Source organism: Podarcis bocagei, assembly GCF_964188305.1.
Source record: "Podarcis bocagei genome assembly, chromosome: 15".
NCBI classification, from domain to species: Eukaryota; Metazoa; Chordata; class Lepidosauria; order Squamata; family Lacertidae; genus Podarcis; species Podarcis bocagei.
In genome coordinates this window covers 42,161,529-42,181,241 of record NC_138141.1, presented here as the reverse complement: position 1 = coordinate 42,181,241, position 19,713 = coordinate 42,161,529, and the positions used below count along the sequence as shown (strand labels likewise).

General features: G+C 47.0%; 1 protein-coding gene across 4 annotated transcripts in view; it reads left to right on the top strand.

Moving 5' to 3' along the window:
* VMP1 (vacuole membrane protein 1) overlaps window positions 1-19,713 on the top strand; it is a 109,523-nt gene that overhangs the window by 12,789 nt on the left and 77,021 nt on the right. For 3 of the 4 annotated variants that reach the window (XM_081172172.1, XM_081172175.1, XM_081172174.1), the window contains exons 2-5: window positions 2,627-2,726; window positions 4,176-4,311; window positions 4,927-5,017; window positions 6,652-6,762. In XM_081172172.1, coding sequence (XP_081028298.1) covers window positions 2,657-2,726; window positions 4,176-4,311; window positions 4,927-5,017; window positions 6,652-6,762 — 408 coding nt within the window. In that variant the 5' untranslated portion in view covers window positions 2,627-2,656. The remainder of the gene's footprint in view (window positions 1-2,626; window positions 2,727-4,175; window positions 4,312-4,926; window positions 5,018-6,651; window positions 6,763-19,713) is intronic. The other variant, XM_081172173.1, reaches the window with a different exon arrangement.

Below are 19,713 nucleotides of genomic sequence, written 5' to 3'. Positions count from 1 at the left end.
GAAGTTGTAGTCCAGCAACATCTGGAGGGCCACAGGTCCCCCACACCTCCCCTGGAATTTTCCTAATAACCCCCTGCAATGTGGAAAAGGGGTTCCCTGGTGGATGAGTCCATGCGTATTCCCTGAAAGACAGGGCTTTTATTTTTTTTATCTGCTATAGAATTAAATACAGACGGTCATTCACCCTCGCTAGATTCAACGTGCTGCCATCTGCCTTATTGCAGGGCAGATTCGAGGGTAAACCATACATGGAACAAGTCTGCCCCTGCAGCTTGATGGAGGTAGAAACTGTCTCTCATGTCTTGTTACGCTGCCGTTTCTACGGGGATATACGCTCGGTATTTATCACTCCTGTTATTCAAAAATCTCCAAATGGGTCCAAACTTCAACGTCTAAAACTCATGCTAGAGGACAAGGATCTAGAGATCACGTTAAGGGTGGCCAAATTCTGTGCGACTGCCATAAAACTTAGGGAACAAGCTGTACTACCAAAATCATTAAGGTTTTAAATGATAATTTCAGGTTATATTTTAGTGATCAAGATTTAATATACCGGTATATTTTTAATTGCCGCTATACCTGAATTGTCTCTGTTATACCCAATTGCAATTCAATGTATTCCTGTTGTGTTTTATGATTTTCCTGATATTGTAAGTGAGCCGGAACTGGTCTGTGACTGTAATAATAAAATTCTATTCTATGCTATAGAATTATGCTTACAAGTAAGGTCCCCCCCCCCTGAGTCTTTGCCCTGAATATGGGTTACTCGTGGAAAGCTATTATCCTCTTGCCGCTCTCTGTCTTTAGTGGTTTCCGTTGGTAGCAAGTAACTCTCGAAGCACCAGAAGGGATTTGGAAGGCAAAGCTGAAAAGTCAGGAAATGTTTGATGCAGAAAGGGATTCTTGTTTCCAGGCAAACTCGCATGTTTGCCTGTCGTTGAGGTCAGGAAATGAGACTCTCCTCTGGGTGTCCTCATCACCCGAGAAACTCTTTCAGGGCAGCCTTGTTTGTGGAACTACCCACCACCACCCAACAGGTCCACGGTGGGGATTTCAACCTGGGATTCCCTGCACACCGATATAGAACATCTTGGCTGTTGAATAAAGCCAGCTATCCGTGTACCAGAAAGTTGCACGGCAATTGGCACCCGCAAAATTAGGACTTTGATTTAGAGAGTCCTGAGGTCGTGGTTGGAGTAAGACGTTCGATTTGGGAAGTTTGATCCGGAGGTGTTTTCTGGTGTATATGATCAGATTTTGCAGAAAGTAGTTGGTTCGTGTGACTTTCTGCTCTCAGCCTTAGTTCAGCCTCCACCAGCTTCTGCACTCCTTCGGGCGCAACTCCCATCAGAGTGCATGAGCTGGGGAATTTGAAGTTTAGACCAGGGGTCAGCAACCTTTTTCAGCCATGGGCCGGTCCACAATCCCTCAGACCATGTGGTGGGCCGGACTATATTTTTTTTGGGGGGGGGGGTGAATGAATTCCTATGCCCCACAAATAACCCAGAGATGCATTTTAAATAAAAGGACACATTCTACTCATGTCAAAACACACTGATTCCCGGATCGTCTGAGGGCCGGATTGAGAAGTTGATTGGGCCAGATCTGGCCCCCGGGCCTTAGTTTGCCTACCCATGTCTTAGATCTTAGGCAATCAATAGAAAAATCATGGGGTGTTTGGGGGGGTTGCGTTTTTGGGGTTTGTCTGAAAAAAGATACTCTGCAACTTGTTTTCTGGGTTTCCCTAAGAAAAATGCTCCACAATTTTGGGGGATCCCTAAAAAGAATACATGGCAACCCCACTTTAAGAGCCCCCATCAGCAAATGATTCTGTGTTGTGAAAAGCTGCAATTTGCTAGTTTGGGCTGTTGCTGCTGCTCTGGAGGGTTTTGCTCTGGCAAAGTGGCAATCCAAGAATCAGTCCAGGAAGAAGTGCACTCTGCCTCTTTTCTTCACCATTGAACAGAAAGTCCATTTCCCTTCCCTTAAACCTGACGGTTTCCATTTCTCAAAGCTCTTTTTGCTTTGATCCAACCTAAACCAGGTTGCCTACCCCTGGTTTAGACACTGCATGAGTTGGGGAAACATAGTGAACTTTGGCCTTACCTTTACTTCTCCAGGTGGCCTTGTGCTGTCATGAGGACTAGTGTATCTCACCTTTACACTGACCCTTTTTAGATGAGACTTGGGATATTTGATCATACAATATATGGATAAGGGCTCCCTCTGGTGGTTACCATGTATAACATGTAGCCCAATTGAATTTGCAGAAGATGCCGGTCCTCATGGATCTGAATTAAGGGCTGATTTAAATCAGAACATAGGAAGTCATCTTATACAGGCCACTGATCCACCGACCCCAGTATTGTCTACACTGACTGGCAGTGTCTCTCCAGGGTTTCAAGCTGGGGAAATTCCCGGTCCTGTATGGAGATTTTGGATATTGAATCAGAGACCTTTTGAACGCAGTGCAAATGCTCCCCCACTGAGCTACATTCCTTGCTCTGGAGAGGGTGTCAAGTGGAAATGTGGACTCCTGGCCGAATCATCTCAGGCTAGAGTTTTTGCTGTCGGGCAACTTTTGGCTTAACAGCTTTGTGAGTTTTGCGTCTTGTCTCTTTTGAAGGTAGGTCCCCATAAGTGACTGATCTATGAAATGGCAGAGAATGGAACAGACCTGAGGCGCATGGCAATGAGCAAAGAGCAGCACAATGGAAACTTCACAGGTGAGACAGTGAACTGGGATAATGCCTCTTGCTTGCTTGCTTGCTTGCTTGCATGTATATTGAGGGAGGGGGTATAGAAACCATAGTTTAGTTTTGTTTTTGCATGGTTGGATTGTAGCCTACTGTGCAAATATAAGAGTCTCATCTGCTGTTCTGCCCTGGTTTTGTTTTGTTTTGTTTTTTTGTTTTGCTTCTGGCCCCACCCACCACGGTCATGACACTAAAGGAAATTGGGATGTGGCAGGAGGAGGAAATTTCTCAGATCTTAAACTTCAGTAAATATCTGTATTAGCTTCGATACTTTTAGTTGAGAGGATCTGAACACTATTGAGGTGACAGTTGAGTTACTTCATTCTGATTGCTTGTGTTAGACCTACTTTTACTTATTTAGGTAATTGATGTACTGCTTAACTATAAAGATGCAATACAAGAAATCAGTTAAAACTATAAAATCAAACTTCAGGTAGATTCCCCACCCCTGATTTATCTCAGCACTGTCCTGCTGTACTTGATAGCAGTTTTTGGGGTCTTTGATGCTATCTCATCCTCTGAGGCTGATGTGAGCTGGAGTCCAGCAACATGGCAAACTGACTGACACAGATTCAGGCCATTGGGTTGATTCTAGCTCAGTTCTGTCAACACTGGCTGGCAGGGGCTCTCCCAAGATGTCAAGCAGAGGTCTTTCCAGCTCTACCTGGAGATGCTGGCAATTGAACCTGCATGCAAAGCAGATGCTCCTCCACTGAGCTAACCCCCCCCCTTCCTTACCCATTTTGCAATAAAATGCAAATCGAGCCACAAGCCTATTTTGAAAACGCATTTGAAAAGGCTTTCAGGACCAGGCTGTGTCTACCCGGTGCTACAGGCTATGAAGTCACATAACACTTTGTGCCCAAAAAAGCTGAACACTGCAACCTGTTTTTGTTATATAAGCTGAAGAAGTGCTGCTTAGCCAGTCTTATTTTGCGCAATGCGTTCTCTTCTTGCTTTTCTATACCCACCTGCTCCCACAAACACCTCTCATTGGCCCATGCTATGCAGGCAGACAAGAAGCATGATCAGAGTTCAAGGGCACATTCCAGCCAGGTAAAAACATTCAAGGAGGGCTGAGAGCAAGACCATTTGGGGGTGTGCTTTTGAGAGAGTTCCAAGGGGCCAGGCAGAATGATCTGGAGGTTAGCATCTGACCCCCAAGACCTCCACTTCTCCGCCCCTGTATTAGCCCTTTTGCTTTTTGGAACAAGCAACCAGCTGAGCAACCATCAGGTGGGTGATGAATCCCCCAGGGCTGTCGATGGCCTCACATTGGGTTCATTGGGTTCATACCCAGAAGGGAATTTCCTCGTTTCACTCGGAGGGTGAAATCTTTCACAGGGCTGACAATGCTTGCCGTTTCTCATAGCTCTTCTCTCTCCCCTTTTCCTCCACTGCCCTCCTTCCTCTTTGCAGAGCCTTCTCCGTCAAGCGAACAGAAGAAGAGAGAACGAGAAGCGCGCCTGGATATTGTCCTCTGGAAGAAGCCACTCATTACCTTGCAGTATTTTTTCCTGGAAACATTATTAAACTTGAAAGAATTGACCATAAAGTAAAGGCCTACTTCTCCTTAACTTTTTACTCTTAAACCACGGGGTCCCAAAATCGGGTGTCTCCTCCTCTCCCAAATGGGGCTGGGTCCAGTTGAAAGGCACTCACTAGCCCCCACCCCCAGCTCCCCTCCCCTCTGCCTTTACCTCCTTTATCAAAGCCTAGATTTTATTGTGTCCTGATTTAGTCCAAGAGGTTGGAGATTTTTTCCTCTCCCTTCCCCTGACGCTAGAATGTGGTGCACCTAATGGAATGGGGTAGGATCCAACCCATGGCGAAATAACTGCACCTTTGTCATGGTACATAATTGTTGGGGGGGGGGTGTCTCCTGCAAATTCCAAAGATCTCAGGAGCCTGTTCTGGAATATTGAGTTATAATTCTTAGGAAAAGCTTGTTTGGATCAATACAAGGCAGCTTCCTATATTCCTATGGGCTCGCTGGGGGAGGGGGGCAACTCAGTCGGATGGGTGGAGTATTAATAATAATAAAAATAATAATTGTTGTTGTTGTTATGGCTGAAATATGAATATGAATGGGGCAGGGAGGGAGGTACCAGTGTGTGTCAGTGTGGTCCTTCTATTCTAAGAGCAGTTTATTTATTTCCCCCCTCCCAAGATTGTGGCATCGCCGAAGGATCGTGGTGTCTCTCTTACTGCTGCTGGCACTGCTTACATCCGCGTATTATATCGAAGGCGCACATCAACAGGTAACGCTACATATCAAACAGGGCCTAGCGCTTTCAGGACATGCAGAGGGCTTGCATGCGTTCTCTCGGTAGGCCAGCAGGTTAAAAGAAAGAAAGAAAAAATGCCCAGAATTGGACAACGGGCATCAGTGGAAGAGACAGTCGCTTTGTATCCTCCAAATAAGGAATTTCTTCTCTAAGTGATAGTGCTCACAGTTAAAGCTATGGAATCTGCTCCCACCAAATTCACAATGGCTGTGTTCTACTTCTCCCGAAGGCCACTTTCTAGGAATCACGAGTAGGGAGAAGGTTGTTGTGCTCAAGTCCTGTATGCGGGTTTCCCTTAGGCATGGCTGGCCACTGTGAGAACAGGATTCTGGACTAGGCAGTTGACTGGCCTGATCCAACAGCCAGGCTCCTGACAATAACAATAATTTTATTATTTATACCCTGCTCATCTGACTGGGTTTCCCCAGCCATTCTGGGCAGCTTCCAACACCTATGAAAACATAATAAAACATCCCGTTAGGGTCTTAGATAAGTGACAGTTGCATTCTGATGATATGCATGCTGAAATTGAAACCTGTTGGGCAATTGGAATTTTTGATATAGAAATAAGGTAAAATAATAGCTTTTTCTAGCAACCCATGTGAGGTTCACCTCTCTGTGTGCTGGTCTTTGGCTTTTTGGTTCTTCCTCCAGACCTGGCTTTCTAGAAGCAGATGTCAGCACCTGAAGTGGGGGTTAGGGGACCTGTGGCTCTCCAGATGTTGTCAGACTGCAATCTCTATTATCCTTGACCTTTTGCCACGTTGGGAGTGATGGGAATTGGAGTCAACAATGTCTGGAGGGGCCCACAGCTTCCCCACCCTTCCCTTAAGAGGTTCTCAGCCCAGGCAGGACTCAAATTCTGCATCAGCACCAAATGGCAAAACATTGTGCACTGCAGGTTTTTAAATTTGCCGCTGCCCTCCTTATCTCTGAACTGCACAGATTTCTGTTTTATTTTTGATGTGTGCTATTGTCTCACAATAAGAGCTCCCCATCCCCTTTAAGGTGTGCTCTCCCCAGGGAGACCCACCTAGCACCAACCTTTTGGCGCCATGGAAATGGTTGTCTTTCTCAGGTGTTCAGGCATCACCAGTCATATGACACATCCTTAAAACTGGTTTTAAAGTACAGTGGTGCCCCGCAAGACGAATGCCTCGCAAGACGGAAAACTCACTAGACGAAAGAGTTTTCCGTTTTGGAGGTGCTTCGCAAAACGAATCTCCTATGGGCTTGCTTCGCAAGACGAAAATGTCTTGCGAGTTCCTGCGGGGCTTTTTCCTCCCCCCCCCCTTTTTCTAAGCCGCTAAGCCGCTTATCAGCTGATCCGATAAGCTGATAAGCCGCTAAAAGCCGCTGATAGCGCTAATAGCGCTAATCCTCTAATCCGTCAATGGGCTTGCTTCACAAGACGAAAAAACTGCTAGACGAAGAGAATCACGGAACGGATTCTTTTCGTCTTGCGAGGCACCACTGTAATTTTCCGAAACGTCTGTGTGTTTTTGCTTGCTTTTCAGTGGCATGCTGTAGAAGGATTTGATAAGCAGTGCACCTTCTTGTGAAAGTGTAACCTTTTATTCTCTCTCCCCCACCCTCTTTTCTCTTAGTATGTGCATTATTTGGAGAAGAAGCTCTTATGGTGTGCCTACTGGGTAGGCTTAGGCATTCTGTCCTCAGTGGGACTTGGAACGGGTCTTCACACCTTTCTGCTCTACTTGGTAAGCGAGAGAGAGAGAGAGAGAGAGAGAGAGAGAGAGAGAGAGAGAGAGAGAGAGAGAGAACACGTGTGACTTATGAGTGACTCCACGGGTGGGTGTAATAATAATAATAATAATAATAATAATAATAATAATAATAATAATAATTTGTTATTTATAGCCCGCCCATCTGGCTGAGTTTCCCCAGCCGCTCTGGGTGGCTCCCAATCGAGTGTTAAAAACAATACAGCATTACAATATTTTTCACCCTATAGGACGCACTTTTTCCCCTCCAAAAATGAAGGGGAAATGTGTGTGCGTCCTATGGGGCGAATGCAGGCTTTCGCTGAAACCTGGAGAGCGAGAGGGGTCGGTGCGCACCGACCCCTCTTGCTCTCCAGGCTTCAGGAAGCTATCCGCACCCCGGGCTTCGGGCAGCTTTCCGCAAGCCGTGGGAGCCCGGCGGGAAGTCACACCGGTCTCCCAATGCTTGCGGAGAGCTGCCTGCATCCCAAAGCCTGGGGCGCGCTGAGCAGCACGCCCCGGGCTTCGGGCAGATATCCGCAAGCCTGGGGAGACCGGCGTGACTTCCCGCCGGGCTCCCACGGCTTGCGGATAGCAGCCTGTTCTGGGGCTGGGGTCAGGGGAAGCTCGAGCTTCCCCCGCCCCAGCCCCGCGCTTGGGGGGAGGGATAAAAAACTAGGTGCGCTCTATGGGCTGGTGCGCCCTATGGGGCGAAAAAAATAGTAAATATTAAAAACTTCCCTAAACAGGGCTGCCTACAGATGTCTTTTAAAAATGAGATAGCTGCTTATTTCCTTGTCATCTGATGGCAGGGCGTTCCACAGGGCAGGCGCCACCACTGAGAGGGCCCTCTGCCTGGTTCCCTGCAACCTCAGTTCTCGTGGGAGGGAACCGCCGGAAGGCCCTTGAAGCTGGACCTCAGTGTCTGGGCTGAATGCTGGGGGTGCAGACGCTCCTTCAGGTATACAGGACGGAGGCTGTTTAGGGCTTTAAAGGTCAGCGCCAACACTTTGAATTGTGCTCGGAAACGTACTGGGAGCCAATGCAAATCTCTCAGGACCAGTGTTATGCGGTCCCAGCGGCCACTCCCAGTGTACTCTCAGGGTTGTTTTTATCTCTATGTCAGTGGTTTTTGACCAGTGTGCGAGGCACCCTGGGGTGCCTTGAATGATGGTCAGGGGTTCTGTGAGCAACCCTGGCCTCTGTCCCTCTTTCCTTCCCTCCCTCCTCTGATGCCCTCTCACATCTCTGCCTCCCCAGGGCTTGTGAAGCTGTTTGCCTCACGTTCACCTTTGGCCAGTCTCCATTAGGCCACCAAGGCTGGGGGCATCCTCTTCCCAGGCCCCTGTGGGGTGACCTGAGGAGGCACCTGTCTTTGGGGCAGGGGAGAGAAGCTCAGAGACCAGCGGCAGCAGCCGCCCAGAGGACTCCCAAGGAGAAGGGAGAGGAGAGGAGGCTGAAGGATCACTCCACAAGGGAGGGCATTTGAAAAAGGGTGAGGAGCTGTCAGCTCTGCAGGCAAGGAGGGACATAACTCGGCTCCTGAGCCCCACAGGGGTGCCGCAGAAAGAATGTAGTTGGTCAAGGGAGCCGTGGACTCAAAAGGGTTGAAAACCTCTGCTTCATGTAATAAAAATGTAAGAATGTTACCGCACGGCCATTGGAGGATTTGTAGTGCCTCATCTTGGTGGTAGATATGGATGAAGTCAGGGCAGGATAAGGGAGCAAAAGTGAAGATTTATTACACAAAAGCAGGGCTGTGGCATGGAAGCGAGAAGAGAAGGACAGACACTGAGGGAGGGAGGGTGGTGGTTTGAAACAAAAGTTTGAGCAAAGATGCAAAAAATTGAAGGGGAAATGTCAGTTTTAAACAACAACAGAAGTTTGAGTGAAATACTAGGGAATAGTTGAGGACTCCACATCCTTTGGAATATTTGAGAGCTCTGCACCTCTTTCACATGAGGCAGTCAAGGAATGGAATAGTAAGAGTATATTGAGAAGGGGAAGACACTAAAGGGGGGAAAGTATGAATAAAACAGGGATGGAGAGAGAGTGAGAGGGAAAAGGTGGCCGTTTGAAACAACAGCAGAGGTTTGAATAATGCAGGGATGAAGAAACTGGCTGAGATCAAACAGGCCTCCACCTCTGTTGAACTTTTTTCTCCCCCACAGAAGGCATATTAAGTCGCATTGTGCCTATTTTGTTTTGTTTTTTACGTGTGGTTTTTATTGTTTTATATATCATGTTATTGGACTGGTGGAATGGTTTTGTTGACAGTTCTGTCAACAGCTTTGGGACCTATTTATGCTGAACAGCCGTCTTAGGAGTAAATGAAATAAATAAATTCTGCAACTACAGTTAGGCTCATTGAAATCAACGGACCTCTTATCCATGCCTGGCTGGGCTGAGCGATGTCTGGTTTTCAACATCGTGATATATGTTCCGGCAACTGCTACTACTTAGGAGTCTAAAACCTACAAGATTTTATTTACCTTTAACATACTGTTACAACTGTTATTTTGTAGTACAGAGCAACAGGGGCAGCAGGAATCATGAGAGAAGCAATGACTGGCTTCACAGTTTCCCCCACAAATCTCTATTTTGTTACATAGCACACATATGTGATATATTGTGCATATATACATTTTTATATATATATATATATATATATATATACACACACACACACACACACACACATATATAAATACATATATGTATTCATATACATATGCACATATATACATAAATACATTTGCAATATATTGCCATGTCAAATACTATGAAACTATTAGCACAATGTAGACTTCAAAGTGGACTTCAATGTGGATGATGTCTTGATACATTGTCCCACCCTAATGCCAAGTGATTACAATGGGTCTTCTCTGAGTGTATCTTATATCAAGTCAACCCATTGGTCCACGTAGTACATTATTGTCTGCACTGACTAGCAGTAACTCTCCAGGGTCCCAGCCCTCCTTGGAAATGCTGAGGATTATACTAGGCACCTTCTGCCTGCAGAGTGTGTGGCCTGCCCCTAAGCTACGGAATCCTTATTCCGTAATAGTTGCTAGATACTACATGTGGAAGAAAATTCAGCATTCACATTGTGATTAAAGTAAAGGTCTGTCCAATACTCTGCTTATTAAGGCAAGGCAATGGCACTGGAAAAGACCCCATCAACCAGAACCTGTTCTGAACTGATCAACGTGGTGTTCCAATTATACATGGCGCTAGCAGCTTTTTATTGCGATCAGGAAGTTGTTGCAGCCCGGTTAATAAGAAACCACAAGGAAGTGACTGCACAGGAGAAAACACGGTAAAAGCAACATTGCTGAAATCAAAACCTCCAACATTCCACGCTCCCTTAATTCTTCCACCTTCCTACTAGCTTTATTTTTTACGCTCTAAGAGAGACGTGGCCTTATGAATAAACTCAGGTCTGTTGCAGGCTGAGGTCCTTACAGGTCCCAAATTCTGCTTCCATGTACAGTGGTACCTCGGGTTAAGTACTTAATTCGTTCCGGAGGTCCGTTCGTAACCTGAAACTGTTCTTAACCTGAAGCACCACTTTAGCTAATGGGGCCTCCTGCTGCCGCCGCACCGCCGGAGCACGATTTCTGTTCTTATCCTGAAGCAAAGTTCTTAACCTGAAGCACTATTTCTGGGTTAGCAGAGTCTGTAACCTGAAGCGTATGTAACCCGAGGTACCACTGTACAGGAGACAAAGTGGCTTTGTGGGCTGCTAGCTGTTCATCCCCCACCCTGAAGTTTCACGTCGCCTTTCATTCTTGCTGTTCCACTTAACAGAGATGGTTTTCTGGGATAGCTCAGTCGGTAAAGCATGAGACTCTTAATCTCAGAGTTTCAGAGTTGTGGGTTCAAGCCCTAATATGGGGGATTCCTGCATTGCAAGGTGTTGGGCTAGCTGACCCTCATGGTCCCTGATTTTCAAATACAGGGATGTCCCCCCAGTTTGCAATCAAATTTCCTGCGTTTTTTCTGAACATCATCTCTTTATTTTGTATACCACCCTTCATCCGTAGATCTCGGGGCCCTTCACAACATAAGAATACAAGTCCTTATCTACTCCCAGGAACTGAATTATCAAAATGAGGTGAAACAATAACCTCCTTTGGGGCTTCTCTTTTGGGTGGAAGTGGACTGCTAGCTTCAGACACGTAGGGGGGGGGGGGAAATGGTTGGAAATGAAGAGTTCTGTGTTGGGCAAAAAATACCCAAACCAGCTGCTTACTGATTGTGGTTCAGTAAAACTGCTCCTCTTAGCCTGTTAGTTGCTTTTGTGGCTTTTGGTTCTACATGGAAGAGTTCTGCCCAAATCCACCGCTTGAGGGCTCTGTGAGCACACCAAGATTTGAAAGAGTCGTCCTTTAAAAGAAAAAAGAACCCATATGAAGTTGGATTACAATTTTCCAACAAATCTTTGTTCTTGCTGTGTTGTTTGAAGCGGACACTAGATGGCACCGTTGTCCTGGTCATTGGTGACAAAAAAAACCTCACGCTTTGCTCTCTCGTAGTTTTGCTTTTGATTTGCTTCTTAGCATACGAACTCCGCAAGCGACATGTTGAATCATAGAATCATGGAAGTTGATTTTCCCTGAAACGGACAACTCATGGCCTGCGAATGAGGAAGGCGAGACTTGCCTCTTTCCCCTGGTATGTGGGGGGGGGGCACTCTTCACACTTAACGGTGCTGGAAGTGCACTCTGCATGTGCTCAGGGGCACTTTCTCCTTCTCTTGCTTCTAGAGAGGAGGCCCAGACATTGAAAACATAAGAACAAAGGAAGCTGCTTTGTACTGAACCAGAAAACTGGTCCATCTAGCTCAATATTGTCCACGCAGACTTGCAGCGAGTTTCCAGGTATTCAGACAGGGGCTTCCTCAGTCCCACCTGGGGATACAGGGGATTGTACCTGGAGCCTTTTGCATGCAAAGCAGGCGCTCTGTGGCTGATCCAGGTCTCTGGCTCAGCCTTGGTCCGCTCACCCACATTTCGGGTTTAATACTTCTGTGCCTTAACATGACTGGGCTAGTGTAAGGAATTACTGAGATGAACTATGAGAAATATTCCAAGTCAATAGTACTGTACTGAACTGCTGAATGGGATTTCATGCATCATTATAATATATAACAAACCCTCCTGCATTTCCCTTTGCGGCCTGCTTTTGTTGGCTTGGAGTGAGAGGCTACAGCAGTCACGAAAAACCCTCCAGCTTTATGCCAGCCTCCTTTGTACCATGAGCCCCTTTCGTATCACATTCCCTGTTTGAAACGTTGCCGGGGAGCCCTCCGTTTCCTGCCTGTTCCGGGTGGTTTCCGGCATATCAAAAACCAAAAAAAGTACAGTGGTGCCTCGCAAGACGAAATTAATCCGTTCTGTGATTCTCTTCGTCTAGCGGTTTTTTCGTCTTGCGAAGCAACCCGATTAGCGGATTAGCGCTATTAGTGGTTTAGCAGCAATTAAAGGCTTAGCGGCTATTAAAGGCTGAGCGAATTAGCGGCTAAAAGGCTATTAGCGGCTTAGCGGCTTAGAAAAAGGGGGGGAAGCGGGGAAAAATCGGAACACTCGCAAGACGTTTTCGTCTTGCAAAGCAAGCCCATAGGGAAAAGCAGCTCAAAAACGGAAAACCCTTTCATCTAGCGGGTTTTCCGTCTTGCGAGGCATTCATCTTGCGGGGCACCACTGTAGCAGCTTTCTGGAGAGCATGCTTTTTAAGATGCACATCTGCAACTGGGTGTCTTGGCTGTGACAACCAACAGCACAGATTGTGCCTGCCCTAATACCACGCTGGTAAATCCCCACATCTTAGCAGCTGCAGCCCAGCGGAGTCAAACCTCGCCTTTGCCAAATTCGTGACACCCGTGCCTCCGTCACGGGCACCATCCTCGAGTGATCGCCAGCTCCACCCCTTGGCTGCCCAACTCCCCAGCCTTGCCCAGAAGCCTCTTGCGAGAGATTCTGCTGGCATTGCAACCATTTGAAATCAGATTGCCTGGCTGAATTAAGCTGTGGCTTTGCTACTTTTCCTAGAGTTCGGTCTTCTTGATGTGTTTATTTTTAGTTTTTGCTCGTGTGCAGCAGCACTGGCCGAGGGAGATAGGCTCCCGAGCCACTGCTAATTCACAACTGATATGACCGCAGAGCCATTGTGGTACCCAGATGATTTCCATGCCACCTGAAGGGGTCATGCCAAAAAAAAAAAAAAAGGAGGGCAAGGAAGAGACAAACGCCCACTGTAGCGGAGGAGCCTGTCTCTAATGCCAGGGTGCAAGCAGAGCTGCCACTGCCTTGTTTTTAGAAATCAAAGTACTTCAGAGCTTTTATTTTTATTTTTAAAAAAGGTCCATGTGCAAAGTGCTTTTCTCATCTTGGAGTCAAAAGTAGAGGCGACGAGTTTCTGATGGGGACAGGGATGTAGCTCAGTGATAAAGTGCATCTGCCTTGCAGGCCAAAAGTCCCCGGTTCAATCCTCAATGGCCTCTCCATGTAGGGCTGGGATTGCCTGAAACCCTGGAGAGACACTGCCAGTCAGTGTAGACAGTACTGAGCTAGATGAACCAATAGCCTAACTTGGTAGAAGGCAGGTTCTTGTGCACTGGATAGGGTCCCGCGTCAAAGCGCACCGGCCCGTTTCATGCTCTGTATTCTGCCAAACTCTATTCAGGGTTTGTGCCAATCGAGTTGCGCAATTGTTTTGCGGGCTGTTTCCTCTTTTTTCAGGAATCGGTTTTGCTTTCCTAATTCTTTGGAAGAGGAGTCAGGAGGGGCGGCAGAAAGCCCCGGAGGACACGGTGACCGTTGGGAGTGCTGCTCTTGGTTTCGAGAAACAATGTGCTTCTCTCTTCCAAGTGTCCCATCGCACCTTACTGAACCCCACCCATTCCCAACTGTAAAAAATAAAAACAAATCTCAAAGCAAAGCAGGTGGAATCCATAGCATTGCTGTTGTTGTTTTTTAAAAAATAAGGATGTGGCTTGCACCCAATACCAAAAAAATATAAAGTGTAACAAAACGTAATTCTAAAAGCTGTGGTTGTGTGTTTACCAGACATCTGCATTGAGTTGCATGTCTGTGCCTCCATCGTAGGTGTTGCCTGCACCTCCTAAAACATTCCTCTTGTTAATAAGGGCTAGGAGAAGGGCCAGGGCAGTGCCCCAAAATATCATGTGGAAGAGCACAGCTGTGAGGGTGTAGCACCAATCCCTCCCCTCTTAAATATAATAATAATAGAATAAACCCCATAGTGCTCTGTCAGCTGAGTGGGAAATCAAGAGGAGTTGGATTGAATTATTTTGCTAATCCATTTAACGGAACGCTTAGGAAGAGAACGATCACTGGTGAATTGTGGGTTCAAGAGGCCCTGAATCAGTACCACTGGGCTACTCCAGTGAATGGTGGGGAATTCCTGGTCAAAAATAGCACCCTTACACCCAAGCAGAGATTGGATGGCCCTCTGTCATGGATGCTTTAGCTGAGATTCCTGCATTGTAGGGGGTTGGACTAGATGATTCTCATAGTCCCTTCCAACACTAGGTAAAGGGACCCCTGACCATAGGTCCAGTCGTGACCGACTCTGGGGTTGCGGCGCTCATCTCGCTTTACTGGCTGAGGGAGCTGGCATACAGCTTCCAGGTCATGTGGCCAGCATGACTAAGCCGCTTCTGGTGAACCAGAGCAGTGCACGGAAACGCCGTTTACCTTCCCGCCGGAGTGGTACCTATTGATCTACTTGCACTTTGATGTGCTTTCAAACTGCTAGGTTGGCAGGAGCAGGGACCGAGCAACGGGAGCTCACCCCATCACGGGGATTCGAACCGCCGACCTTCTGATCGGCAAGCGCTACAATTCTAAGCTTTAGCCCGTATTAAGCATTAGGGACACATCTTTCATTCTTGCTGTCTCTCTGTGTGTGCTTTTCCTCTCTTTTCTCAAGCAAGTTCTGCAGTGACTTAGATTTACTCTCCTGCATACCGGATCTTGTTCTTAACTTTGCACATCTGCGTTGCAAAACTGGCTTGTGCTAATCGCTGGCGTTGTCCGTTGCGGAGGTCGGGTTACTGATGAGAGGGGTTGGAGTGAGAATGGCTTGGACTGAGAGAGAGGATCCGGAACATGATTTAAAAGTCTTGAAACCTAGCCTGTTCCCCTCTCTCTCTCCCTCTCTCTCTCTCTCTTGGTATGTGAATTGTTTTTGCGACTTCCATCTGTCTCGTGGGCTTCCTCCGTGATTTTTCAGCCACTTCCTCTCTCTAGTTGTCGCGCTGTTCACAATAGGCTGAGGCTTCCTGGAGTGCTCCACGCCGGCATGGAAAGCTCGGAAATCACTTCCGCCCTGTCTGTGATAGTGACCTAGTGCCCGCGGGGTCTCTTGTTCCCAGAAGTGCTGGCGGCGCTTAGACAGAACCTCTGGGGGGGGTGCAAACAGGAACTCCGGGGAGGCATGAATTCAGCCAGATTTTGCTCCGGGGAGATCTCTGCAGAAGCCGAAATATTGTGCCAATTATTATTATTATTATTTAATGCATGTTTGCTTTCGTCCCATAAGTCATTCTGACTTTTTACCCGAGCAATCATGCACATCTGCTTCCCGTGCATAATTTTACATACAGTGGTACCTTGGGTTACATATGCTTCAGGTTACATACACTTCAGGTTACAGACTCTGCTAACCCAGAAATAGTACCTCGGGTTAAGAACTTTGCTTCAGGATAAGAACAGAAATTGCGCAGCGGCAGCAGCAGACCCCATTACCTAAAGTGGTGCTTCAGGTTAAGAACAATTTCAGCTTAAGAACGGACCTCCGGAACGAATTAAGTACGTAACCAGAGGTACCACTGTAGTCAGGATCCAAAGATAAGAAACATGCATAATTTCAAGGGGGAAGTAATTCTGCTGTCCAGGGGAGAAAGATGGTGTCACTATCATTAATATCACAGTTATAATTACAATTGCAAGTTATTAATAATTAGCAGTAACAATCGCCAAGAGCCCCCACCCTCAGTAGCTCTACCAGTGGCAGCCTGAGAGAGGGAACTCTCTGGGGCAGCCCCTAAATTGTGGAATTTCCTACCCACCGAGGTCCCTCTGGCACCTTCCTTGGGACGTTTCCATCGTACAATGGCAGAAGCACCTCTTTCCCCTGGTCTTTTGACACCTGAGAGAGATGTTTTTAAGACCCACCCTAGCCTCTCCACTGTCATTTCTTTTAAATCGAGTTTCATGCTGTGTGTTTAAATGGCAGCAACCTGCCCCAAGCAGCTAAGAACATCAGAAGAGGCCGGCTTGGACCACCTAATTCAGCATTCTGTTCTCACCATAGCCAACCCGGTGCCCCTAGGTGAAGCCACATGAGCAACTCTCCCCACTTGGCGTTTCCAGCAACGGGCATTCAGAGGCTGACTTTCCCCAGGTAGAACATAGCCACTTGGGTTAGTAGCCATGGGCAGCTTTGTCCTCTAATTTTGAGCTGCTCATTGGCAGATGGGACGTGGGTGGCGCAGTGGGTTAAACCACAGAGCCTAGGGCTTGCCGATCAGAAGGTCGGCGGTTCAAATCCCCACAACAGGGTGAGCTCCTGGTCCCAGCTCCTGCCAACCAGTTCGAAAGCACATCAAAGTGCAAGTAGATAAATAGGTACCACTCTGGCAGGAAGGTAAACGGAGTTTCTGTGTGTTCCTCTGGTTCACCAGAAGCGGCTTGGTCATGCTGGCCACATGACCCAGAAGCTGTACGCCGGCTCCCTCAGCCAATAAAGCGAGATGAGCGCCACAACCCCAGAGTCGGTCACAACTGGACCTAATGGTCAGGGATCCCTTTACCTTTAATTGGCAGCCACTGAGGTTACATTGGTTCGGTGAGGCCTGCCTCTGAGAAATTTTGGCTTAGGCCTGCAGGGAGTGGGTGGGCAGTGTGACAGGATCCAATCTGCACCCCCTCCCTTTCTTCACATCTCAACAGTTGCCTGTATGCGGACTCCTTGCCCATCCTATATTTAAAATGCTCCGTCACGGTCTCGCTCGGCTTTTGAGTAAGGACGGTGATGAGCAAGGGGGACGGGATGAGTCGCTGTTTGTGGTGAGGCAAGCAGGCCGATTTTCCCATGAGAAAATAGCTCTTGTTTCTCTTCATCAAAATGGAATGACACATTCTCCCCCCCGGCCCCGAGAACTTGTACTGAAAGTTTTAAAATCCCACATTGCTGAAAGGAAACACCATATTTCAAGAATGCTTGATGGCAAGCAGAGAGGAGGGATCTTTTTTCTCCCATCGCCACCATCACACTCGTCTCCAGCTGCTTCGCTTTTCCATCCTCTTGGTATTTGAAATCTTTTTTAGAAACTGCATAACCATTTTTGAATCCCCTGTTACGGTAACTCGTCAGAATGGAGGGGGGGGAGGAAACCTTAACGAGCAAAGGAATGTTGCCCTTCAATTAACACCACCCAGGCCAGAATTTTGCCCCTCCCCACCCAGATTAAATTCTGGGTTAAATGAACTCATTCTTTAGCCAATTCTTTGGACGATTGATCTTGTGGTTGAACCGATTAAAACTTAAAAGAGATCATTTCAATCTTGGGCACCTTTTATGTTTTCCTGTCTGCCTCTTAGGAAACTAGTATTCAAATCTTTTAATGTTGTTAGTCAGCACTTTTGAGAGATCGCTCCCACTAACTCTGTCCAAGGGATGCAGACTCACAATCAAGTTGGAAAGAGTGATGTGTGGGCCTCTCTCCCCTATCTTTTTGAAATGAAAAAGAGCTTTGCCGAAGTCTTTGAATGAACCTCATTCGAAAGCTTTAACCCATCAAAGTTTTGATTTTGATTTTTTAAAAGAAAGCATGTTCCTTTAAGTTTAAGATACATTAAAAAAAACCACAACAGGTCTTCCATAGAAAGAGAGGCTACCATATTACCTCTAAAAAAAATGGCTGAGGTGAAATTGGGATGTGGGGTGAACGGGGGGGGGGGGGAGAAACTTCATCTTCTGATGACCAGCCTCTCATGTCATTTTGATTTATGGTTCACCCTCCGATTCCCAACAACCTGAATTCCAGTCTCTAACCACAGGCTCCTGAGGGTCCCTCTGTCAAAATTGTGTGGCAGCCAAATGCTTTGCACCCAAGTCATCAAAGGAGATTCCTAATAGGGGTTTTTTTCTCCCCTCTCCCTCTCTTGTTGGAACCCGCCCTGGCAATTAATAACACACACACACACACACCCAAGTTAGCTGAGGCGGGGAGAAAAATTAATGATTAGGCTGTGGCTCATCTCTTAAGCACCTTTCCAACCCCCCTCATACAATTCCCTTCTTGCTGTTTGTCTTCCCTGAATGTACAAAGGAATTATCTGTACAAAGGAATTGACTGTGAATCCAGGGCAGCGTCCAAAATCTTATCTTTCATCTTAATCCTTAAGCTTTTTTTTTTAATTCCTACTCCTTATGGTCACATCTCATTTATCTGTTTTTTGTTATTTAAACTCTGCCAATGGCAATAAATGATCAGGGCCACTTCCACAGTTTAGAACGCCGTTAGTAGTTAGGGCGTGTGACTTGAAAGTTTGAGAGGCAGAAGCAGGATGAAATTTCCAGTTCAGGATTTTGGTGTCATGCTTTGCTCCCTCCCTCCTGCCTCCGGCCAAAATAAATGGAAAAACCATAGTCATCACAAATATTCTGATTATTAGTAGTGATAGCTCTATGGTGCTCCCACTTATAGAGGTAGGATTGATCATTTGCCCCCCTGGACACTTAGTTTGTGGTGCTTAGCTACATATCTCAGGGTGAACCCAAGTTTTTTTTGGGGGGGTAATAAAATTTAAAAAGAAGAAACCCCTTTTGTAAACAAAAATTGCCCTTTTCACTTATGGGGTATCCAAGAGCCATATAGAGTCCTTACATAGGTTCCCTATTGGTAGGAGAGAATAACAGAGGCCAACCAGAGAATATTGAGAAGCAAAGCAGCTAGTAATCTTGATCTTTTTTGATCTGTTGCAACAGGGTGCTCCCCTCACCCACAGGAGAGAGGAGGAACCCAGAAAAATGGCGCGCAAGGCCTTATAAAGACTTTTGAAATTGCCACCCTGTAGATCAAGACCAGGTCATTTGATTCAACCCCTCAATTCAGGAATCACAGCTAAAGAATACCTGACGAAGGAGAGTTCTTACGCTTGCCATGCGAAGGTAGCCATGTCCTGCTGCTCCTGATTGCGGAGATCATACAATATTGATTTTATATACACGCACAGGAAGTGAGGGAGAGACGCTGTGATGGCCTAATAGCACCAGGCAGCTATTCCTCAGGACCAGGAAAAACATGCAAGATGGCCACACCACATTCATTCTCATTTCACACAAGCTGCTCAGTTACTCGCACATTTCCCCCCATAACTTTCTAGGAGGACTAAGAGACTTTTCCCTTCTCGGGTTGCCATGTGCCCTCTTTTTCCAGGACACGACCTCTCTTTCAGGGGTAAAATTTCTGTCTGGGTGGATTTTTAAAAATGTGCCAGAGTGTACCTCGCTATGCTTTCTGGAAGAGACGTAGAAATAACGGGGGACCGAAGACTTGCTTTCCTCTTCTTTTCTCCTGCTCCCCTCAGCAATATATCACAGCTTCTATAGCTGACATATAGTAAAGGTAAAGGGACCCCTGACCATTAGGTCCAGTTGTGACCGACTCTGGGGTTGCGGCGCTCATCTCGCTTTATTGGCCGAGGGAGCCGGCGTACAGCTTCCGGGTCATGTGGCCAGCATGACTAAGCCGCTTCTGGCGAACCAGAGCAGCACACGGAAACGCCGTTTACCTTCCCACCGGAGTGGTACCTATTTATCTACTTGCACTTTGACGTGCTTTCGAACTGCTAGGTGGGCAGGAGCAGGGACTGAGCAACGGGAGCTCACCCTGTCACGGGGATTCGAACCACC